The 25,475-nt window shown below is 42.8% G+C and overlaps 1 protein-coding gene across 5 annotated transcripts in view; it reads left to right on the top strand.

Annotated features, from left to right (window-relative positions):
- The window catches only part of FARP2 (FERM, ARH/RhoGEF and pleckstrin domain protein 2), a 148,707-nt gene that overhangs the window by 40,944 nt on the left and 82,288 nt on the right, over positions 1-25,475 (top strand). For all 5 annotated transcript variants that reach the window (XM_050751950.1, XM_050751951.1, XM_050751949.1 and 2 more), the window contains 5 exons: positions 14,556-14,660; positions 15,565-15,607; positions 17,927-18,005; positions 21,534-21,631; positions 23,815-23,929. In XM_050751950.1, coding sequence (XP_050607907.1) covers positions 14,556-14,660; positions 15,565-15,607; positions 17,927-18,005; positions 21,534-21,631; positions 23,815-23,929 — 440 coding nt within the window. The remainder of the gene's footprint in view (positions 1-14,555; positions 14,661-15,564; positions 15,608-17,926; positions 18,006-21,533; positions 21,632-23,814; positions 23,930-25,475) is intronic.

Genomic DNA, 25,475 nt, shown 5'->3' with positions numbered 1-25,475 from the left:
GAGCCCAGGAGATTGAGGCTGCAGTAAGCCGTGATCATGCCACTGCACTCCAGCCTGGGTAACAAGTGAGATCCTGTCTCAAAAAAATAACTCTAATGCTATGGACTAGGTGTTTGTGTTCTCCCAAAAGTTTTATATTGAAGCCTTACCCCCAGTATGATGGTATTTGGAGATAGGACCTTTGGGGTGATTATGTCATGAGGGTGGAACCCTCACAAGTGTGGATTAGTGCTCTTACAAGAATTGACATGAGGCAGGGTGAGGTGGCTCATGCCTGTAATCCCAGCACTTTGGGAGGCCAAGGTGGGCGGATCACTTGAGGGCAAGAGTTAGAAACCAGCCTGGCCAACATGGTAAAGCCTCATCTCTACTAAAAATACAAAAATCAGCTGGGCATTTTGGTGGGTAATTCCAGCTACTTGGGAGGCTGAGGCAGGAGAATTGCTTGAACCTGGGAGGCAGAGGTTACAGTGAGCCAAGTGTGCCACTGCACTCCAGCCTGGATGACAGAGCAAGACTTCGTCTCAAAAAAACAATCAAACAAACAAAAATTCTTTGGACTTAAAAAGAAAAAAAGAAGAAGAGACATGAGGGAATTTTCTTCCTCTCTCTCTGCTCTACTCCACTTGTGAATACAAGAAAATGGCCGTCTGTTAACCAAGCCTTATACATCACCAGAAACTTTATCTACTGTCAGTTTGACCGCAGACTTCCAGTCTCCAGAACTGTGAGAAATAAATGTTTGTTGTTGAAACTACCCAGTCTATGGGGTATTTATTATAGCAGGCTGAATCAACCAAGACATCTTACAACTCTGTAAGACAATCCAATTTAAAATCTTACTCAGGGCTACACAGGAGCTCAAGAATTCTCACCCAGGTGATCCACTTTCTTTGAATAGCTGTTGTCTTTCCTTCTCTTTCTAGAGCTCTGATATTGTAGTTTTGTGCTCTTGTATTATAGAGGCAGTTGTATCATCTATTTCTGTCCTCTTTTATCTTGAATACCTTTGAATATTTGTAGTGCTTATTCTATTTTGATCACCCATCTTTGAAGCAGACAAGTTATTCACTGGTAGGCTATTTTAAGGAGGTTCTCTTGGGGATTGGCTGGTCATAGACTAGTTGAAATGTAAAGTTCATGCCATGACTCGAGGTTGGTGTGTGGGTTTGGATGTGACTTGCTTAAGATTTCTTCTTTAGTCTGTCACCTCTGCTCTTCCAGCCAAACTCGGCCCACAGTTGGACCCTGCGACCCAAGTCTTCTCCCATCCTTGCTCTTACAAGCAGGGGACTTAAGTTTTGCAGCTCAGTGTGCCCTTCACCTTTGATAAGTGTTCTTGGGGCTTCTGCTGAAGTTGGCTCCGTGGCATCGTGCTTGTGCCCCCCCGCCACCAGATGCCCACACCCCTTGCTCTGTCCCTATTGCTAGTGGTGCTCCTCCCTGCAGTTTTGTGATGCAGGATTTGAGAGTTCCTAGTTTTGCTGAAAGTAGAGTTTCTTATTTACCTTTTTGGTTTTGAATGAGTTCAGCAAATGACTAAGGAAATGACAGCTGACACTGCCGTCTTCAGGACAGGAGTCACCAGGTATCTTCTGGATTATCACACCCAGATTCTGCTACAGCCCCCTCTCCTAGGTTCCTCATAGACACATTAGTGATTCCTAAATTTGGATTTTCTTTCAACATTTTTATTTCTAGAAAAATGCATCTGTTTATTTTTCCACACCACTGATTCCAGTTCAAGTCTTGTCCATCTGTTTTGTCCTCCTGTTGAGGTTTGGTTTCTGGAGTCATCTTTATAATATCCCCTTTTCATTATTTAGTTGGATTCTTTTTCTAGTCTCCTCTCATTTTATGAATACCTTTACCTCTAACACTGACCTTTGTGAGGATATTATTTTTTTCTTTATTTTTAATTTTTTCTCATTTTTATTAATTTTTATACAAAGGCAGTAGTTGTACATAGGATCTTATTTTTTGAGATTATGTTTTCTTTGGTACACAATGTTTACTCATGCTTTGGTGGCTAATTTCTCTGCTTTGCAGGCAGGTCTCTGTAGTTCAAGTTTGGTTTAAATGTCTAACCATTCTTAGTGTCTGTGTATTTTTGCAAATGAGGTTCAGATTGATCAATAATGGTCTTGTTGGCCTTTTCTAAAGGCTGCTATTTGATTTCCCAGGCAGGCTTCCCTTCTGAAAATGACAGCCACCTGGCCACAGGGCCGTGGGAGTGAGCTGCGTCCTGACCATAGTGAGTGGGTGGGGACGCTGACAGACACGTTTCCTTTTTGTGAGTTTTCACAAGTACACACAAGTAAGGACAGGCAAGCTACTGGAACCATTTTGGTTGATGAAGAAGAAAGAAAGGAATTGCTTAGAGCCTGCTGTGAGAGATCCTACTGCTGAACTAAGCTACTCTTCTGCTTTGCTTTTTCCCAGATGCTAAGTGAAACACAATAAAGAAGAAAATAATTATATGTTGTGTGCCCAACTCCTAAAACAAGCCAGTTAGTAGCAGGTTGCTTCTTTGGCTGCTGGTGTTCAGCGTACACTGTCTGCAAATGTGTTGGGAAAATGGGGTTGTGTAGTGAAATGGGGTCTCCTTCACCTTGGGGTGTGTCCTTGATGTGCCCTTGCTCACATGGAAGACTTTAATAGACATAAAACACTAGTGGGCGAGTGTTCTACATCACCCCCTTTTGTGCTCAGATGGCAATCCCCTTCACATTTCCACTGGTTTCTCTGTGAGGAAGCTCATTGCAGGTTCTATATTCTCAGGCCCACCTTCCCCCACTTCTGAGAGCACTAGAAGGCACAATTTTCTTCTCCTGATGAATTTGGGAATTCAGGTAGGCAGCTAGCAGAATAGATGCCAAGTGAACCTCCATTTAATGATGATTCTTCCAGCTTTCAACCTCATCTGGTCATGCAGAGCTTCTGCTACCCCACTACATTGCAGTAGTTAGGAGGACCACTGTGGATTTGGCTTTTTTTCCTCCCCACTCTTGGGGAAGAACCCTTTTTCCCAAGCTCAAGATGTTAAAGCTGTATAGTCATTTTCCAGAGAATACCATTGAATCGTTCAAGGTCCAGTCAGGAGACAGAAACTGTACCAGTAATTTGAACAGGGAAATTTAGTAGAAATAATGATTAACCAGCAACAGAGGATTAACTGCTAAGACAGGAGGGAGATACTAAAGAATATAGGACCAGGAGATGTGGTGAGCAGCTGCCACCCCAGTGCTGAGGGAGGGAATATCCAAAGAAGCAGCAAACTTGAAAGAGGCCTTCTCCCACAAGGCTGAGGTGCAGACCCATTGGATGGTGAAGTTCATTAAGGTGTCATAGGAACCGGCTGGCAGGGAGGACGCTGTCCACCAGTGGGACTGGAGTGCCAGTGAAACTCACAAGATGGTGTGAGCCGCTGGCTCTCCTGCACACAGCTAGCAGGAAAGCCAAAAGCCCCGGAAATGGGGAGAGAAGGCCCTTCTTGTCGTGTCTCCCCAGAGCCCTCTGCTGTCAAAGCCAGCTGGCGTAGAAGGAATGTCTATAGGGTCCCGCTCCGGTGTCACAAAGCAGGGTAAAGAAGGGAGGGTTTGGAATGGAAAGGCAATAAATAAGTAACTGAGTCACCAGTATTAACAGGTTCAAGTTGGGGGATTTCATGTTGCACTGTTTCCTTGAGTAGTTTAAGAGAAGCGATTGTAGAAGAGCTAGGATATTAATGAATCCAATGATAAATAAGCTCATTTTTTGCCCACATCTTATGGTAGAGATGATATATCTGCCAGTTGGTCTCTTTAGTCTAGAAAGATGAAGTGCCTGGGGATTCATTTGTCCCTCTATGATACAGAACCCTTCCCTTAGAAGCAGAAGTAATCTGGGCGTGGTGGCTCATACTTGTAATCGCAGCACTCTGGGAGGCTGAGGTGGATGGATTACCTGAGGTTAGGAGTTCGAGGCCAGCCCAACCAACACAGTGAAGCCCTATCTCTACTAAAAATCCAAACACTATTATCTGGGCCTGGTGATGTGCGCCTGTAATCCCAACTACTCAGGAGGCTGAGGCAGGAGAATCACTTGAACCCAGGAGGCAGAGGTTGCAGTGAGCTGAGATGGTACCACTGCGCTGGGCAATAGAGCGAGACTCCATCTCAAAAAAGAAACAGAAGTAACAGTTAACATCTTTATGCTGTCAGATTTGGTACTACTCCTTATGGTTCGTAGCTGGGACTACAGGCACCTGCCACCACACCCGGCTAATTTTTGTATTTTTAGTAGAGACAGGGTTTCACCTTGTTGGTAAGGCTGGTCTCAAACTCCTGACCTCAGGTAATCCACCCACCTTGGCCTCCCAAAGCGCTGGGATGAAAGACGTGAGCCACCACGCCCAGCCTTCTTATGGTTCTTAGTGCAGTTTGGAGTAGAAGTTTGGTGTACAGTATTTTAAGAATATGTGAGAACCCAAGATTTGAAAATGTGCCAAAATGAGAGTGAAATGCCTATCAAAAATGTTGGTGACCTTTCAAAGAATGTAGCTACAGTTTCCTTCTGAGCTCTCAAGATGATTTTCATTGTACAGTATAATATTATAAAAGGAAATTTGGGATTGATCTAATTATTAGACCAAAAAAATCTTAAGTAATGAAACTTCCAGTACAGATATGAATTATGTAACAGGAGTGGCCATCTAGATAGATAGAGGAGTTGTAATTTGGCAAATGAACTGTAAATGAGTATTTGAAACAAGTTAAAGGACAAAATCAAGCTGTTTCAAGAAGAATTTTCCCACAGAGCTTAAGACAAAGAATAAAGAAGTACTTTGTTAGCCAGGCCTTTGTCACCCATTTTCATCTAGACAAAATCTTTAATAGTTTTTTTTTTTTTTTTTTTTTTTTTTTTTTTCTGTTGTTGTTGTTGAGACAGAGTCTCCCTGTGTCGCCCAGACTGGAGTGCAGTGGCCGGATCTCAGCTCACTGCAAGCTCCGCCTCCCGGGTTCACGCCATTCTCCTGCCTCAGCCTCTCGAGTAGCTGGGACTACAGGCGTCCGCCACCTTGCCCGGCTAGTTTTTTTTTGTATATTTTAGTAGAGACGGGGTTTCACCGTGTTAGCCAGGATGGTCTCGATCTCCTGACCTTGTGATCCGCCCGTCTCGGCCTCCCAAAGTGCTGGGATTACAGGCTTGAGCCACCGCGCCCGGCCAATAGTTTTGTAAATGTAAATTTTTAACAATATTCTTTATACCTAAGCCTGGAAAAGGACTTTAACACCGTGACCAACTAGAAAACTGGAAACATTGAACAAAAAGTTTTCTTTTGTTTTTGTTTTGTTTTTGTTTTTTTGAGACGGAGTCTCGCTCTCGCCCAGGCTGGAGTGCAAGTGGCGCGATCTCCTCCGCTCACTGCAAGCTCCGCCTCCCGGGTTCCCGCCATTCTCCTGCCTCAGCCTCCCGAGTAGCTGGGACTACAGGCGCCAGCCACCACGCTCGGTTAGTTTTTTGTATTTTTAGTAGAGACGGGGTTTCACCGAGTTAGCCAGGATGGTCTCGATCTCCTGACCTTGTGATCTGTCCGCCTCGGCCTCCCAAAGTGCTGGGATTACAGGCTTGAGCCACCGCGCCCGGCCAAGTTTTGCTTTTTAACTTGTATTTTTTATACTGTGTTCTTAATACTGTTTCTCCTCCAGCCTAGTATTTGAAACACAGTTCTGATTTGAGTCGCTGTTGAGTTCAGCAGGAAACACGGTGTGATGGCGATGGGATTTTCTTCCATTTTGAGCATCTGGATGATGCCGGTGCTCTAAGTTTCTGTGAGGCCCTTCCAACCTAGTGCAGGGAGAGTCTTGTTTCATCTGATCATTTGGTACTTTGGGAACATGCGGTGATTATTGTAGTCCACCTGATAGTGAATTTCTGTATTTTTAGGACCAGAAGGTATGTTTTAAGTCGAGAAGATTTGAAAGGATAAAAATGGACATGTGGGCTTGGTGCGGTGGCTCACGCCTGTAATCCCAGCACTTTGGGAGGCTGAGGCAGGGGATCACAAGGTCAGGAGATTGAGACCACTCTGGCTAACACGGTGAAACCCCATCTGTACTAAAAATACAAAAAATTAGCCGGGCGTGGTGTCGGGCACCTGTAGTCCCAGCTACTCGTGAGGCTGAGGCAGGAGAATGGCATGAATCCGGGAGGCGGAGCTTGCAGTGAGCCGAGATCACGCCACTGCACTCCAGCCTGGGTGACAGAGCAAGACTATCTCAACAAAAAGGACATATTACTAATACAGGTGACACTGAAAATAGAACTGATTGTGACACTTTATGAGCTACTGTCCAGGTCATAAGGCATCTATACAAATTATGCAGAGTGACTCTGTGAAAAATTACTTTCACAAGAATTCTTGAAAAATATTCTGAAAGTTTGGTTTCTTTAAAGTACATTATGGAAAATACTGTGATTTTTAAAATATGTTTTACATATTGGCAGGAAAAAAATTATTGGATGCTGTGTTGAGTAACATGCACCCATCATGGAATCAAAGGGCTCTTCCTCTCATCTGAGGTCTGTCTTTTGTAGACCTTATTTAGAAGCTGCTTTGCACCCTTGAGGACCTGTCCTGAAGGAACCCTACTCCCTACTCAGGAGGGGCATGAGCCCTCGCTGTGTATGATGTTTTCTGGTGATGCTCACTCTGTTCTGTGTGGGCAGACGGCGAGCAGCAGTATTGGACTTGGAGATGTCGTGTGCCAGGCATGGTGCTGAGCAGCTTTCCTGTGCTACCTTATTACATTCCCACAAAACCCATTCAGGGTAAGAGTTGTGTTTGTTCTTCAACTGAGGAAGTATACTCACCAAGTAGAAACGAGGATTCCCACTCCAAAGCCCCTGCCCTTAGGACTGTGAGGAAACCCGTTCCTGTTGATCAACTCAGGAGCCACAAAGGGCCTGGAGAATACCTGCTCCTGTCCTACTTAGAGCAGAGGATTCCTGACCCTTGGCTCAGATGGCTGTTGGTACTGTTTTAGAGATGATTATACAATACACTAAAAAGTTCAAAGAGCTGAAAATATATCTCTGTACCTTATTTTATATTTATCATCTTGACCATCAATTCTTACATTTAGCTGTAAAGTCTAAACTGTTCACATTAAACCTGTTTCTTCTATTTTGGTCTTCTTTAGGTTTAAAAAATAACAGGTCAACGTCTTCCCAAATTTCTTGACATCCTTGAAAACTATGCATTTATGCCATTGCAGGGCAGCTTAAGAATGGCTGGGAACCCTATGGTCACCTGGCTGGTTTGCAGAGCCTTTCTTTGTGGCCTGCATTGCACCTCACACACTGCCTGCTACTTCTGGTCATGTTGAATTGCCCACCTTTTAATCGCTTATGTCAGGTTGGACTTCAGTATTTATGGTCATAACAAATGTTTCTTCCAGTTGTTAAGGGATCTGTTTATTCATTAATAGACATCTGAGTGCCTACTATGTGGGGGAAAAAAGGGGCTCTCCTGACAGTTGGTTTTTGTTTGTTTGTTTGTTTTCCAGTAATTTGAGTTGAAGTATCAGGAACTACCTGGGATTCTGTCCTCAGGGATAATTCTTTCTGTTGAAAGTCTCCAAGAGTGTGGTGATCTAATTATTGAACCAAGTTCATAATATGGTTTCTTCCCTCCTGAAACATATGGCCCACAAAATTATCTCTTTTTATGTTTAGTACTTTAAAAATGATATATTAAAAAATTAAACTAGATTGATGTATGTTTTGGTATAGTCTTCTTAGAAAATTTGTTCTCATGAAGTGTACAGTCTTGTTCTCTGAATAACTGATCTGCACGCAGTGATCTGTGGGAAGTGATCAGACTTCATAGTGTGGGCACTGCACCAAGCTTGTCTTGTTTTGGGTGATTTCTGTGATGCGCGTTCTGTTCTGTGGGCGATTTCTGTGATGCGTGTTCTGTTCTGTGGGCGATTTCTGTGATGCGTGTTCTGTTCTGTGGGCGATTTCTGTGATGCGTATTCTGTTCTGTGGGCGATTTCTGTGATGCGTGTTCTGTTCTGTGGGCGATTTCTGTGATGCGTGTTCTGTTCTGTGGGCGATTTCTGTGATGCGTGTTCTGTTCTGTGGGCGATTTCTGTGATGCGTGTTCTGTTCTGTGGGCGATTTCTGTGATGCGTGTTCTGTTCTGTGGGCGATTTCTGTGATGCGTGTTCTGTTCTGTGGCGATTTCTGTGATGCGTGTTCTGTTCTGTGGGCAATTTCTGTGATATGTGTTCTGTTCTGGGACCATTTTCAAAGGGACCTTAGTAAGCTGAACGGCATCCAGAAAAGATTGATTAGGTGAGGATTTAGGGAGGTAGAGGTTGGAGAGACATTTAGACGAAAAGGCTAGGAATTATTTTCAAGCAGAACTGTCCAACGGTAGAATCAGCTGCTTCATTCAGTTGTGAGTTCTTGGTATATCAAGCAGAGGCGAAGTTTACAGCTCAGAGACTTTTGTAGAAAGGATTATTATAAAATGTAAAAGATCGATTTTCATGAACTCCAAGAGTTTTTCCTTTTAATTACATTTTTTTGGAGACAGAGTCACACTCTGTCGCCCAGGCTAGAGTGCAGTGGAGCAATCTCGGCTCACTGCAAGCTCCCCCTCCTCGGTTCACACCATTCTCCTGCTTCAGCCTCCCGAGTAGCTGGGACTACAAGCGCCCGCCACCGCACCTGGCTAATTGTTTGTGTTTTTAGTAGAGACGGGGTTTCACTGTGTTAGCCAGGATGGTCTCAATCTGACCTCATGATCCGCCTGCCTCGGCCTCCCAGAGTGCTGGGATTACAGGCGTGAGCCACTGCAGCTGGCCCTTTTTTCATTTTAATTACATTCTTATTGAGATATAACTTACATAAGAAAGTGCATGTATCTTATGTGTGCAGCTTGATATTTTTTAATATGTATACACTTATGTATCCCCACCCAGAGAATGGAGTAGAACAGGCTCCCTGTGTCTGTCTCAATTATGACCCCCAAAAGTAGCCACTGTTTTGATCTTTAGCATTATAAATTAGTTTTGCCAGATCTTGAATTTCATATAAGTATGTATGTATTTATCATGTGCATGAATAGAATATGTACTATGTGGAAATTATCAGTGTTGTTGGTATAGCTGTGGTTTGCTTGTTCGTTGCTGGGTAGTATTCCATTGTAAAAACAAATCACTGTTTATCCATTCTGCTGTTTAATTGACATTTTTGGTAGTTTCCAGTTTTGAGGTCCTATGAATAAAGCTTCTGTGAACATTCCTTTTTTCTCTCTCTTTCTTTTTTTTTTTTTTTTTTTTTTTTTTTTGAGACAGTCTTGCTTTGTCTCCCAGGCTGGAGTGCAGTGGCGCAATCTTGGCTCACTGCAACCTCCGCCTCCCAGGTTCAACCAATTCTCTTGTCTCAGTCTCACAAGTAGCTTGGATTACAGGCGTGTGCCACCATGCCTGGCTAATTTTTGTATTTTTAATAGAGATGGGGTTTCACCATGTTGACCAGGCTGGTCTTGAACTCCTGACCTCAGGTGATCTGCCTGCCTCAGCTTCCCAAAGTACTAGGATTACAGGCGTGAGCCACTGCACCCAGCCATACATTCTTGAATTTGTCTTTAGGTCTCTGTAAACTGGTATTTCTGTTGGGTTTATACCCAGGACTGGAATTGCTAGGTTATAGGGTATACTTCCGTGTACCTTTAGTAGATACTGTCAGTTTTTCAAAGAGATCATACAAATTTACAGTGTTTGAGACTCCAGATGTTCCACTTTCTTGCCAACATTAGGATTATCCATTTTTATATTCTCAACTATTCTAGTGAGGGTCTAGTGGTATCTTATTGTGGTTTTAGTGTGCATTTCCTTGATGTAATATTGTCCAACTTTTCTCATTGTTCATTGGCCATTTGAATATCCTCTTTTGTGAAGTGCCTATTTAAGTCTTTCAGCGTATTTGTCATTAATTGGGTTGTCTGGTTTTCCTTATGATTTGTAGATCTTTATATATGTTGGCTACAAGACCTTTATTGGGTTTGTTTTTTGTTTGTTTTGAGACGGAGTCTCGCTCTGTCATGCAGACTGGAATGCAGTGACACAATCCTAGCTCACTGCAACCTCTGCCTCCCAGGTTCAAGCAGTTCTCCTGTCTCAGCCTCCCAAGTAGCTGGAACTACAGGCACACGCCGCCACACCCAGCTAATTTTTGTATTTTTAGTAGAGAGTAGTGAAAGTTTTGTATTTTTAGTCAAGCTGGTCTCAAAGTTCTGACCTCACATGATCCGTCTGCCTCGGCCTCCCAAAGTGCTGGGATTACAGGTGTGAGCCACCACGCCCAGCCCCTTTGTTGGGTTTTTGTATTGCAACTATCTTCTATTTTGTGGCTTGCCTTTTTCCTATCTTAACAGTGTCTTTTGATGTACAGAAGGTTGTAATACTCAGCTAGTCAATGTCAATCTTTTGGTGGTGGGGGAGCTAGTGCTGTTTGTGTCCTGTTTGAGAAATATTTGCCTACCCAAGCTTTATTGTTGTGCCTTTCCGTGATTCATATTGAATTAATTTTGTGCATGGTGTGAGGTTGGAGTCAGTGCTTATTTTCACCTGTATGGATATGCCGTTCCCCTGGCACCGTTCATGAAAAGATCGTTGTCCCTGCACTGAAGGTTAAACACATGCACATATGTTTGTGTGTGTATATATACAAATACACATATAACTGTGAATTTTTGTGCCCATATTTACAAACCCTGTCCTGAGTGTTGGACATTGCTGGTTAACAGGTGCCTTGTGAATGTGCTTGCACCTGCATGTTTAGTGTATGTTGCCTTCATCGGTGTGGTGGGGCAGAACTCCTGGAGCAAACCCTGGCTGCACTACCCTAGGAAGTGGAGGGGCTCAGGTAAGACTGTGAACCCTGACCTTCCCAGTGACTCACAGGGGGCAGCCAGGTAGTTGAAGAAGAGGGGAGAGCTAAGAGAATTTCATATTCTCTGTGCCACCTGACATGCACACTCAACCTCCCACAAGAGCCATCAGAATCAGGAGCAGTGGTGGACAGTCCGGGAAAATGGACATGTGTAGTGCCTCTCCTGTGAGCCAGAGCTGGAGCTACTAGGATGGAGAAGATGCAGTCCCCGCCCTTTAAACTTGCCACTGGTAGGAGGAACACACCTAAACAAATAAACGGGTCACGGTCAGCAGCAATGCCAAAGGGCAGTTCTAGAGTTGAATGTGTTCTACCAGCTGGTGTGGTAATTAGCTAGAATTTACTGAATTTAGAGAGCCCACAAATGAGCTGACTTTTTATCAGATTCTCAGAGCATTCACTAGAGACTGATAGAAGGGAAGTGAGAGGGAATTATTCTCTAAGGGAATAGCCTGAGCATGTCATTACCCCTGCACTCAGGTGAAGCCAGGTAGTGTGAGGCTGTATCAGGGTGAGGGACTTGGGTGTATGTAGCCTCCCCACCCCAAGTCCTGACTCAGGAAGAGCCATGAGGAGGACTGCCCTGGTGATCCTGGTGAGAGGGGATGGAGGTGTGGACAGACAGTATGGCTTTGAGAGAACTTCATAGAGTTGTTTGGGCCCACAGTGAATTAGCGCAGCATACTCCGCAGCTCCTAATTTCTGACTGATTAGCAGTCTCAGAAACCCTGGTCTAGCTGCATTCTCCCTGTCTTGATGGACCACATGTGGAGCACTGGCATGCCTCCTCCTAGATGCCCACAGGCATCAGAGTAAGTTCTTACTGGAGAAGGCCCTAAAAGATTATATCAGAGCAAGTTCAACACAGATTTGCCCTTTTGTTATTTAGAAATTGTATTTACAATGTCAGGTCACTTTGTAGCTCACCTTTCCATTTTAAAGAGGCGTTCCTTGTACTTTTGTTCTGCATGCTGCTTTGTTACAATGGATTTGCAAGGTTTTATTTCTTACACAGTGAGAATCTGGTGACTAAACCTCAAGGGCCATAATGTCCTTTGGAACATTGAGATTTGCCTCCCCCAGTTTGCACATATTGTTTGTTAATTGCAAAGATGATATATGCCTATTGGTTAAAAATTGAGGCGTTATAGAAGTGAAGAAGTAAGAATGCCCTTGCCCCCACCTCCACCTCTGCTCAGTTCTTTAATGATGGTTACTTTTAAAGATTTAGTGAACAGCCTTCCAAACTTATTTTTATTACATATAAATGTATCCATGGGGCATGTGTGTTTTTAATAAAATGGAATCGTTATATACACTGTATAGAAATGGAGTCCTTTTTTTCTTTTTCCTTTTAATTTTTATTTTTTTGTAGAGACAAGGTCTCTGTTTGTCGTGCAGTCTGATCTTGAACTCCAGGCCTCAAGCAATCCTCCTCCCTCAGCTTGCGAGTTCACAGGCGTGAGCCACCATGCCCGGTCCCTTTTTTTTTTTTTTCCCTTAATTAAACTGTGTGTTGTAGACTTTTTTCAATAAGACATAGAGAGTTCTGTGTTCTTTTTAAGGGTTGCATAGTTGCCCATTATGGATATGTCATTATTTATTTTACCAATTTTTTTTTTTTTTTTGAGACGGAGTTTCACTCTTGTCGCACAGGCTGGAGTGCAATGGCGCAGTCTTGGCTCACCGCTCACTGCAACCTCCGCCTCCCAAGCTATTCACCTGCCTTAGCCTCCCGAGTAGCTGGGATTATAGGTGTGCACCACCACACCCGGCTAATTTTTCTATTTTTAGTAGAGACAAGGTTTTGCCATGTTGGCCAGGCTGGTCTCGACCTCCTGACCTCAGGTGATCCACCCACCTTGGCCTCCCAAAGTGCTGGGATTACAGACATGAGCCACTGCGCCCAGCCTATTTTACCAATTCTTTACTGAATTTGTCCTTAACATGTTTAGGTCTGTACAGTTGTATGAAAATGTCTGTAGGAAAAAGTTGTAGAAGTAGAATTGCTGGGGCAAAGGTAAACGCACACTTTACATTTTGAAAAGTATTTTCACATGATCCCCCCACAGGTCACATGAACTTACATTCTTCCCGGTACTCTGTGAAAGTGGCTGTTTCTCACAGAGTATTGGCATCATCATTCTAACTGATGGGTGAAAAATGTCTTACTGTTTTATTATTAGAGAAATTTAATATCTTTTTAAATGCATAATAACCATTTGTACATCTTCATCTAATAAGAGCAAAATAAAACATTATAACTTTTTCCAGTGTGATTCTAAGTAACTTCGTTAAATGTGTTTCTGTTCAGATGTTTTTCACTTTTATTTGAGTCAAGTCTGTCCATCTTTCCTTTTTGCTATGCTTAGGAAGACTTTACCTTTCCCAAGATTATAGAGAGTCTTCTCTTGTGTAATTCTGGTCTTGAGGTCCACTGGAATTTATTTTTGTGAGTGATGTACAATAAAACTCTATTTCCATTTTTCTTCTTCTGTTTTTTTTGAAACAGAGTTTTACTGTGTCACCCAAGCTGGAATGCAGTGGCACAATCTCGGCTCACTGCAACCTCTGCCTCCTGGACTCAAGTGATCCTCTCACGTCAGCCTCCTGAGTAGCTGGGACTACAGGCGCACGCCACTACACCCAGCTTTTTTTTTTTTTTTTTTTTTTTTTTTTTGGTGGAGACAGTGTTTTGCCATATTGCCCAGGCTTATCCTGAACTCCTGTACTCGAGAAATTCTCCCGTCTCAGCCTCGCAAAGTGCTGGGATTACAGGCGTGAGCCACTGTGCTCAGCCCATTCTCTTCCTTAATGGGAAAGTCAGTTGCCCCACCTCCTTTATGAACAGTTCTTCTCATTGATGTGAAATACTACCAAATAATATGTTTTTTTTACTCTTTGTAATTTCCGATTGATCAAATAACTATTTACTGGGATCTTATATAAACGAAGACTCTTAAGACTTTAGCTTTTTAGTAAATATTAAAATTATGTATTTTTGAAAAGGTCTCACTCTGTCACCCAGGCTGGAGTGCAGTGGCATGATCATGGCTCACTGCAGCCTCCTTCTTCCAGGTTCAAGCAATCCTCACACCTCAGCCACCTGAGTAGCTGGGAATACAGGTGGGCACCGCTGTGCTCGGCTAATTTTTTAATTTGGATAGAGGCGAGGTGTCACTGTATTGCCCAGGTTGGTCTCAAACTCCTGGGCTCAAGCAATCCACCCACCTCAGCCTCAAATTAGTGGGATTATAGGTATGAGCCACCACACCTGGTGTAAATATCAAAATTATTTGATAAAATATTTACTAAAACTAGAAATGGTTTCTATAGCCTAAAGTTACAAAGAAATAGGACTGAAAACACACTAAATGTAAAATGGAAGAAATTTTTTTGCTTTATTTTGTTGCCAGTTTCTGTGCACAAATGCTTCAGACTCTTTTTTTTTATATAGCTTATAAATCTTAGTTATACACTGGAAGACAAAGTGAAGCAACAAATAAAGTTTTGTGTGTGGGAAAGTAGTTTTATGCACAGTTTTCATAAACCCTTGCTGTTTAGTCATTCGGTCCTTGTTATTTTTCCCACCTCTCTCTACACAGCCTAAATGTGATGGCCAGATATTACTGACAGAAGTGTGGAAGCGTTTGAATCTGGTAGAATGTGACTACTTCGGGTTGGAGTTTCAAAATACTCAGTCCTACTGGGTAAGTGCTTTGATTTGTTAGGGAAACAGGCCCTAGGCATGCAGTAGGATGCTTATGATGTGCCCAGGCATGGAGCCTTCGGGCCTGCTGTATGATACCCACAAGATCTTTTATAATTGTCATATCATCAGTATCAAATATTTTTGCTATTAAAATATATTACTGTTAGCTGTAGATAATATATTTGCCTTTAATCCAAGCCTGAATTCACACCCTCCCTAAATTTGTTCTGTAGTTAGCACATGTGCCAAGGAAACTCTCTTAAAAGTTATAAAAGCAACTTCTAATACATCCTGTATGAAAATCATTTTGAAAGTGGATTTGTAGCAAACAACCAGTTATGCCTCATTTTACTTAATAGATGCAACCTTAAAAAGTGTGGAGTTTTAATATTTATAGATAGAACTGTTTTAAAGAACCATACATCTACCCTTTAGTTCAAAAAGCATGTCAGCATTATTAAGTTCTGTCCAGCCTTTCAGATACCCTTGGCAGTACAACTGGATTTATCCAAGTTTCCTGTTCTGGTGACATGACGTACCTCTTTTTTACAGAAGCCTTCTCATCAGTTTGTTCATAAATGCAGTAGTACCAAATATTTGTTTGGTGTTAACAAATTCCCGCAAATAATTATTGGGACCCATTCTGTGCATGGCAGCAACTGAATGGAGGTATCCAGTATAATACAGCAATTTTAATGTCTTCCCAGGTTTCCCAAAGCAGGCATTGCTGTGCTTCTTGTACAGTTTGTTTTATCAGGATTCAACTTTTAAGAGGGGGGTAGAGTCAAAATTTTCCTGACTTAAAAATTTATCTAATTATAACCATTTTTGTTTTTATAGCATATTTGTTAAATAGAGACATTATTTAATAGATTGGATTTCTTCTGTTAACCCTTCTTTAGATTTGGCTTGAACCTATGAAACCCATCATTAGGCAAATACGAAGTAAGTCCTTGGTTTAACTCTTTAAAATCTGTTTGTTTAAGATGCTTTGTCCTGGAATGTTTAAAAGGCATGTTCAAATGTTCATTGTCACCACCGTGTATGGTTAGCAGGAAGTGATCACCAACAGCAGATAAACTTGGAAGTCATTTTGCTGTTTAGTTTTAGTAAATTTAACTCAGAAGATTCTAGGTGACTTGCTTCACATTTGGAAATAAGAGCATATGCTGTTTGATATCATCTTAATTTTTGGCCAATATGCAAAAATAACTGCAGTTTCTCCCTTGATTGTGAAAAGACATTGAGATTCTCCTTTTAAATAGCTTTTAATAAAATAGTTGATACTATTTTACAGTTATAAACATAATTGTAACTGTGAATATAATAATAACAATTATATTATTATTTTTGAGACAGGGTCTCGCTATTTGTTGCCCAGGCTGGAGTGTAGTGGTGCGAACACAGTTCTCTGCAGCCTCAACCTCCTGGGTTCAAGCTGTCTTCCCACCTCAGTCTCAAAATAATTATTTTCATTTGTCTACTTACTAAATTTTTAAAATTAAAACAAATAGTAACACTTCTCAGTTCTTCTATAATTGTGTCAGATGAAGTCTATAGTTGAGTCACCCATAATTTTTTGTATTACTATTATAAATTGAAGAAAAAGGTGTGGAAATAACTTTGTTATATCAGAACAAGGATCTCTGAGGAAAGAAAATAAGTTGTTTTATACTGATAAACTAAGATAATGTACCTTTACAGTAATCAGATTTCAAAAATAATTTTTTTTATTACTACTACTAATACTGGCCCGTTGTGGTGGCTAATGCCTGTAATTCTAGCAATTTGGGAGGCCCAAGCGGGCAGATCACCAGAGGTCAGGGGTTCGAGACCAGCCTGACCAACATGGCGAAACCCTGTCTCTACTAAAAATACAAAATTTAGCTGGACGTGATGGCACATGCCTCTAATCTCAGCTACTCAGGAGGCTGAGGCAGGAGAATCGCTTGAGCCTGGAAGGTTGCAGTGAGCCGAGATCGTGCCGCTGCACTCCAGCCTAGGCAACAGAGTGAGACTGCATCTCAAAAAAAAAAAAAAATAGTGTAAACACATAAACTTTTTTTAAAAAACTTTTTCATTTATCTTTTTTTTCCCTAAAACATAAACTGGGGGCTGGACGCGGTGGCTCACACCTGTAATCCCAGCACTTTGGGAGGCCGAGGTGGGCAGATCACGAGGTCAGGAGATCGAGACCATCCTGGCTAACACGGTGAAACTCCGCCTCTACTAAAAGTATAAATTAGTCAGACGTGGTGGCAGGCACTTGTAGTCCCAGCTACTCGGGAGCCTGAGGCAGGAGAATGGCATGAACCTGGGAGGCAGAGCTTGCAGTGAGCCGAGATCGCACGCCTACACTCCAGCCTGGGTGACAGAGTGAGACTCTGTCTCAAAAAAATAAATAAACTAGGGGAAAAAATGTATCTCTGTCTCTATATATATGTGTGTGTGTGTATATATACATAGAAAGAGAGAGCGCGCAAGCATGTTTGTGTGTGGAGGGGTGGGCGGAGTCTCGTTCTGTCACCCAGCCTGGAGTGCAGTGGTGTGATCTCAGCTCACTGCAGCCTCTGCCTTCTGAGCTCAAGCAGTCCTCCCACCTTGGCCTCCCAAGTAGCTGGGACTTCAGGCATGCGCCACCACATCTGGCTGATTTGGGGTTTTTTTGGTGGGAAGAGGGGAGCGGGTAGAAATGGGATTTCACCATGTTGCCCAGGCTGGTCTGAGACTCCTGGGCTCAAGTGATCCGCCAGCCTCAGCCTCCCAAAGTGCTGGGATTACAGATGTGAACCACTGCACCCAGCCTATTTAAATATTTTAATGTGCATCTTCCTACTTGTTTTTAAGGCTTCCTTGAGTAATCCCTGCTTAATGCAAAAGATTTTAAAATTCTGTACATATGTGATTGGTACTTGGGACTCAAACTCATATACAGGAAATGCTTCTTTGTTTTTTCTTTTTTCTTTTGTTCAGAGACAGAGTCTCACTCTCCTGCCCAGGCTGGAGTGCAGTGGTGCAGTTGTAGCACACTGCAGCCTCAGACTACTGGCCTCAAGCCTTCTTTTCACCTCAGCCTCCCAAAGGGCTGGGATTACAGGCACACACCACCACACCTGGGCAGAAATTTCTTAATATCATATTATTTGAAAAGATTTGCTGTAACAGTCCACTTGGAAGCATGACCTCAGTTATGTAGAAATATATGAAAAGAGAAGAAATGCAAAGATTGACCTTATTTGTGAAGTTTAAATTTTTTTTTTATAGGGCCAAAGAATGTGGTGCTTCGCCTAGCTGTGAAATTTTTCCCACCTGATCCTGGTCAGCTACAAGAAGAATATACAAGGTAAAGAGCTCGCAGAGCTGAAGCTGTTGTCAGCAGGAATCTTGTATTCACCTGTTATCTCCCACAGCACCTGGCTCATTGAAAGAATGAGTGAGCCTAATATACACAGAAAAGTGGTCATGAATGTAGAGTGGTTAAAGGAAGCATGTTAGCAATTGACCCGTGCACAGACATGTGAATAAGAGTTCAATGTAAGGTTTACAGTACAAATCTGAAAATGACAAATGGAATGGGATGTCAGGGTCATGTTGAACTTACATTTTCCAAATGAACATAGACTTATGCATGTTCAGAAGGTTCTCAGGGATGGATTTTACTCATATGTACTCTTCTTTATCACAAAATGTACTTAATGGGTAGAAGTACCCAGTGTGTTAGTCCTTAGGAATTTATGGAGCAGAAATATTTTGGGTCACTTCTTTTGTGATACTATTTTGAATTAAAGATCGATTCTTTATAGGAATGATCTAAAGATGGCAGGGTGTGATGGCTCACGCCTGTAATCCCAGCACTTTGGGAGACCAAGGCAGGCAGATAACTTGAGGTCAGGAGTTCAATACCAGCCTGGCCAACGTGGCAAAACCCTGTCTCTACTAAAAATGCAAAGAAAATTGGCCAGGCGCGGTGGCTTATGCCTGTAATCCCAGCACTTTGGGAGTCCAAGGCAGGCGGATCACGGGGTCAGGAGATCGAGACCATCCTGGCTAACACGGTTTTGAAACCCCATCTCTAGTGAAAATACAAAAAATTAGCCAAGCGTGGTGGCGGGCCCCTGTAGTCCCAGCTACTCAGGAGGCTAAGGCAGGAGAATGGCGTGAACCTGCAAGGCGAAGTTTGCAGTGAGCCAAGATCACACCACTGCACTCTAGCCTGGGCAGCAGAGCGAGACTCCATCTCCAAAAAAAAAAAAAAAATCATCTAGACATGGTGGCAGGCACCTTTAATCCCAGCTAATTGGGAGGCCGAGGCAGGAGAATCTGTTGAACCCAGGAGGCAGAGGTTGCAGGGTTGCAGTGAGCTGAGGTCGCGCATTGCACTCCAGCCTGGGCAACAAGAGTGAAACTCTGTCTCAAAAAAAAAGAAAATGTTAACAGTTGTTTCATCTGGACAGTAAGGTTATACAAGGTTTTTCTTTGTTTTTTTTTGTATTTGTTTGCCTATCAATTATATTATGAAGAATAGAGGAATAATCTAAAAACCAACTGAAAACCCAAGGTGAGATATAAAAGAGAACGATGATGTTGTAGTGGTATCAATAACTTTTTTGCCTTCTGGCTAAACGTGTACTCATAAATGAATCAGATGTCTTATGAACTCTCTTGTAAAGGTTTCTGCATATCATTTTAACAGCACAAAATCATAGCATGTCAACTGCAAGGAAATGGAGAGACCATATTAGTTCAGCCTCTTATTTTTAAAAGTTTAGGAAACTAAACTCCAAAGACGGCAAAAAGTATTTTTATGCGTGACCATAGATCTTAATAGTGTATCAAATGCCTGACATTTACCCAAAAAAGTCTCTCTTGAGGGAATCACTTTTAAATATATATATATATCTAGATAGATAGATAGACAGATAGATAGATAGATAGATATCTGAAAATGATGGATAACAAAGTGTCCCCTAATTCAGGATCCTAGGTCTCAAGTTCTGGGACTCATGCTGGTAACTCAGTGTTATAGTTACTCCCTTCTCCCCCGTATTTATGTAGAGGATTCTTTTTTCTGTTATAAAAACATACATGTTTGTGGTAAAAGAATTTTTTTTCCAAATAAAGCTAAGGGCCAGGTGCAATGGCTTACACTTGTAATCCCAGCACTTCAGGAGGCCAAGGTGGGAAGATCAAGTTCAAGACCAGCCTAGGCAACATGGGGAGACCTCATCTCTACAAAATATCAAAAAATAAGCCAGGCGTGGTGGTGTGCACCTGTGGTCCCAGCTACTCTGGAGGCTGAGGCAGGAGTATCACTCGAGCCCAGGAGGTCAAGGCTGCAGTCAGCTGTGGTAGTGCCACTACACTCCAGCCTGGGCAATAGAGTGAGAGTCTGTCTCAAAAAAATAAGTAAACAAAGATAAGTAAAAAGTAGAAGTTCTCCACTTACCCAGCACCTTATTCTCTGCGTAAGTACGTATCTTTCAGATGAAAGCATAGATGTACAATAAACACACAGCTGTAAGAACTTTAAAGAAATTACAAATATTATAAAACAATATTAAATGATACATATTGAACTGTAGGTTGATTTTTTTTCCCCCACTTACTAAGCATGCTGTGGACATTTTTCCATATTGTATATAAAAATATACTAAATTAGGCTGTAACATAATTTAATCATTCTCATATTCATCCATATTTCCAATTTTTCTCTAATGCTGCAAAGAAACATTGTTCACATACCTTTGAGAACTATGGGAATATTACTCTAGGAAAGTTTGTAGAAATGGAATTGTTGTTACAGGGTATGTACAACATCCTGAATTTTAAGAGAATGTAGTAAATTTTAATAGTGCGCACTGGGGCATGAATTCCACTGGGGGACGGGGAGTTGGTCTTGCTTACCGTTGCATGTCCAGCTCTCAGAACAGTACCTAGAACATAATTCACGCTCAGTAATTATTTGCTGATGGAATAAATGAACATATAGATATTTTCAATTGCCTTCTCTCATTACATTCTCACTAATGATATTCAAAAGTGCCTGTTTCTCAGATCCTAGCCAAGACCAGATATTATCAATCTGTTAAAAAATTTTACAACCTTGCTTTAAGCTGTGTTTTCATTGGATATTTCTCCTGTTTCATCCAAAATTGTGAGTGCAGTTTTGTGTGACTAACAGAAGTAATGTGAATTTGTGACCTTCCCTCCTTGAAGGTATGGCTGCAGATGTGTAATTATATGGGTAGATGGTATGCCTGAGAAAGCTATTTCTTTTTTTTTTCCAGACAGAGTTTTGCTCTTGTTGCCTAACCTGGAGTGCAGTGGTGTGATCTCAGCTCACTGCAGCGTCTACCTCCGGGTTCAGGCGATTCTCCTGCCTCAGCCTCCCGAGTAGCTGGGATTACAGGCGTGAACCACCGTGCCCGGCTGGTTTTTGCACTTTTCGTAGAGACAGGGTTTCACAATGTTGGTCAGGCTGGTCTCGAACTCCTGACCTCAGGTGATCCACCCACCCCAGTCTCCCAAAGTGCTGGGATTACAGGAGTAAGCCACCGCCCCCGGCCAATTTCTTTTTTTTATTGTTTGCATCAGAGTGCCTCAGTGTGTTCAGCACTTTCTGTGCACTCTCCCATGTGTGTGACTCAGTCTGCTGAGTTGGTTTGTCATCTGACCTTTGCTTGGTGACTGTTTGTTTCATGAAAGGCCTTTTGTGACTTTGCTGTTTCGTGACCGCCTTTTGCATTTTGCTCACTGTTGGGTCACTGCCACTTCCCAGGGCTCATTTGCTGTCTTGCTGTGGAGACATGTCCGTGTTACATTCAGAGAACATTTGGAGTTGATCTCTGTCTTATATTGAACTCTCTTCTAGATACTTGTTTGCCTTGCAACTTAAGAGGGACCTGCTGGAAGAGCGTTTGACCTGTGCTGACACCACAGCGGCCCTTCTCACGTCCCATCTTCTGCAGTGTGAGTATCTCCCTGCTAGCAGGGAGCATGCACTGGCCATGGCACAGATGTACCCACGCTCAGAACTACAATTAGTTGCTGATGTACATGCCTAGTTAATGAGCCTGACCATAGAATGCTGTGTTTCAATTTCAATATTTTTTATAAGCAAAAGGTTAACTTCTATAAAGTGGAATTCCTTGAGGCAAATAGTTTCCACATAGCAAACAGGCCAAGGCCAAAATCTGTAGCCACATTCCTTCTTTTGGGTTGTCTGTCATTTGTGCTTTTGTGCATTTTACCAGCAATGCATATTCAGTCTTTAAGAGTCAGAATATAAACCAAACTCTCAGCAAACCCTGGAAAGGGCCTCACTGGGATAAAAGTTACAGCCCTCTCAGATTAGTTAAGCGTTAACCATGAAGGAAAAAGAAGACATTTGTTCAGTATCTCACACAGATCAAGAGATGGTTCAGAACTGTGTGAAGAATTACAGTTACTTCAAAAATAAACCATGAGAAGTGTAAGAGGAGGTTCTGGAACCTTGCCGAGCCCCCAGCGATGGGAATAGAAAAACAAATACCCACATTGCTCCTGGACTAGGGGTGGGACCACAGCTTCCTAGCACAGAACTAATGTTTCTGAAATTTGAATGCAGGAAATATGACATAGAAAGTGTCCAAAATTTTAGGAATTAATAAGTATATAGGTTATTTGCAGCTTCCTTGGTCCTTCCCCAGACATACCTTCTTCAAATAATAAATTTTATTGTGGGTTTGCTGTCCTCCACCAGGGGACATGTTGATTAATAAAAGTTTTCAAGGTGACTTTGGTTCTTATTCATTTGGCTGAAAGACTTATTGGGTAGACACATGGCAACAAATACAACATATGACTGAACCAGATCTTTTTGCTGTAAAAAACATAATTGGGCAGTTGGTAAAATATGACTAGGGTCCACATCTGGAATGGAGCCTCAGATCATGGCCTGTTCCTGATCTGGGTAGTTTTACAAGGCTGCAGGTAAGAATATTGTATTAGTCCATTTTCACACTGCTGATAGAGACATGTGGCAGCAGCAAGAGAGAGCTTGTACAGGGAAACTACTCCTTATAAAACCATCAGATCTCACGAGACTTATTCACTATTACGAGAACAGCACGGAAAAGATCCGCCCCCATGGTTCCGTTACCTCCCACTGGGTTCCTCGCACAATTTGTGGGACTTGTGGGAGTTACAATTCAAGATGAGATTTGTGTGGGAACACAGCCAAACCATGTCAAATGTCCTAGCTTCTAGAAAGTCCATACTGAAGTATGGCAAGTAACATGTTAGCAACTCACTCTCAAATGGCTCAAAGGAGGAAAAGCTCTTGTACTGTGCTTGTAACTTCTCTGTGAATATGAGATTGTCTAAAAATAAAAGCATATTGCTTTAAATTATTGGACTTTATGTTATTAAGACATTGTGGCCTTAAAATACATGAAGTTAGACATTATTCATCAAGAAATTTGAGAAGGTCTGAAGGAAAAAATCACTCAAAATACATTATCCTAAAATAAATAAAATACTTAATCCTGATCATGATAATCTTGAGACAACTTAGGTTTAAGGTGTGGTTTAAAAATAATAATACTCCAGGTGCAGTGGCTCATGCCATACTCCCAGCACATTTGGGAGGCCAAGGCAGGAGGATTGCTTAAGTCCAGGAGTTTGAGACCAGCCTGGGCAATGTGGCAAAACCTTATCTCTACAAAAAATACAAAAATTAGCTGGGCATGGAGGTGCTTACCTACAGTCCCAGCTACTTAGGAGGCTGAGGCGGGCAGATTGCTCGAGCCCGGGAGGTTGAGGCTGCATTGAGTGGTGATCGCACATTGCACTCCAGCCTGGGCAACAGAACGAGACCTTGTGTCAAAATAATAATAAACACATTAAACTCATCATTCAATGTTTGCCTCCCTGGAGGTACTCATCAGGCCTTTGTTCTTCAAGAAATCCTCTTCACTTCCCATTATATTTGCCTTTTAACAGCATAAAATATTTGGAAAAATAAAATACAAAATCTTGCTTTTTTAGGGATGTATTATTTTGCTACAAATTTGGGATAATTTTTTTTTTTTACTTTTAATGTATGCAGTGACATGTACAAATGCTTGTAGTTTATTTAAACATTAGAATTACTGACTTTTATCCTATCTCAGCGGAAATAGGAGATTACGATGAAATGCTGGACCGAGAGCACCTCAAAGCCAACGAGTATTTGCCTGGCCAGCAGCACTGCCTTGAGAAGATACTAGAATTCCATCAGAAGCACGTGTAAGTCATCACAATTATCTATCGACACATTGTCACCACAGTAATGACTAAAGAGCGTGTAACGAGAAAGGACTGTTGTCGTGACTTTTGCAAGATTCTAACATAAGGACCATTGCTCCCAGCCTCAGGATGTGCAGCTGCCGCCATAGACAGCTTGGCAGACACATAGAAGCTGCAGCCCTGGTCTGAAGCACCTTCACACCTGCATGATGTGCTGCTTTAGAAGGTGCTGAAAGAAGCTGGGCATGGTGGCTCACGCCTGTTATCCCAGCACCTTGGGAGGCTGAGGCAGGTGGATTGCCTGAGGTCAGGAGTTTGAGACCAGTCTGGCCAACATAGTGAAACCCCATCTCTACTAAAAATACAAAAAAATTAGCCGAGCTAATGGAAGGCGCCTGTAATCCCAGCTACTCGGGAGGCTGAGGCAGGAGAATCGCTTGGACCCAGGAGGTGGAGGTTGCAGTGCGACAAGATCGCACCACTGCACACTCCAGCCTGGCAACAGAGCGAGACTCCGTCTCAAAAAAAAAATGGTACTGAAAAAGACATCAGGGCCTAGGGGAGGAGGATGCTACTGAGCAGGATGGGGTGGCTGTTGTGGGGGTCTCAGCTGCTGCGGTGTCTCTGCAGCGTGGCAGGAAGAGTCCTCTGCGAGGAAGACACTGTGCTGTGGAGGAGGAGGGGACTGTGAGGCTGACAGTGTCGGCCTGTGTCAGGGCGTTAGAGGAGGGGGGAACTGTGAGGCTGACAGTGTCGGCCTGTGTCAGGGCGTTGGGAATCACCTGGCACCCATGTCCTTCATCTCGTCTTGTTTTGATTTCTCTGAGACTTGACACTGGTGGGTTTTTCTGGATGGAAGTCGTAGAGACCTAGAGAAAGAGTGCTAGCTAAGGGGAAAAGGATGGAAGAACAGTATGGGAAAGCGCTGTGGGCTCTGGCCCAGGTGGGTGGGAGCTTTAGTCACCAAAGGGGAGCACTCAGCTGGTGAAAGTGAGTCAGGAGGACTTAACCTTGCCTTTGTGACACGTCCTTTTGAGATGCAGGTTTGTCAGATCATGTATGTTCATGTGTGTCGTTAAGGCTCTACTGGGACTTGCTGGCAGCTGCCCTTTCACACCTTCAGAGTATGAGTGCCAACGATGCATCCACCACTGCTGTCAGCACTGGGGAGTTGGTTTGAACAGCACAGACTGAGATGCCTACCCGTACAGATTTTACCTTACCCTGTAAGATGGTGTGCATTTCGTGCACCTCACCACTCCCAGTGTGGAGGATCTCTTGTGTGTGCAGGGGAGTGCCTTGTGTGTGCCCAACAGCATGGCAGTCATGAGATATACAAATCCATTGCTGCAGATGAGAATGTGTGCAGTGTAGCAGGAGCATAGCTCATACACTATGAGCTGAAAGAAGGCTGAGGCGAGGCTCAAGGAGACTCGTGGGAGGACCTAGGCGGGCAGAGCCAGGAAGGAAGCATTCCAAGCAAAGCACCAGCCTGGGAAGGGAGGGAAGAGAGGGAGGTTCCAGCGTGGCATGGACACGTTGGGTT

Source organism: Macaca thibetana, chromosome 12 (genome assembly GCF_024542745.1).
Source record: "Macaca thibetana thibetana isolate TM-01 chromosome 12, ASM2454274v1, whole genome shotgun sequence".
Classification (NCBI taxonomy): Eukaryota; Metazoa; Chordata; class Mammalia; order Primates; family Cercopithecidae; genus Macaca; species Macaca thibetana.
This window is presented reverse-complemented; position numbering and strand designations above follow the sequence as displayed.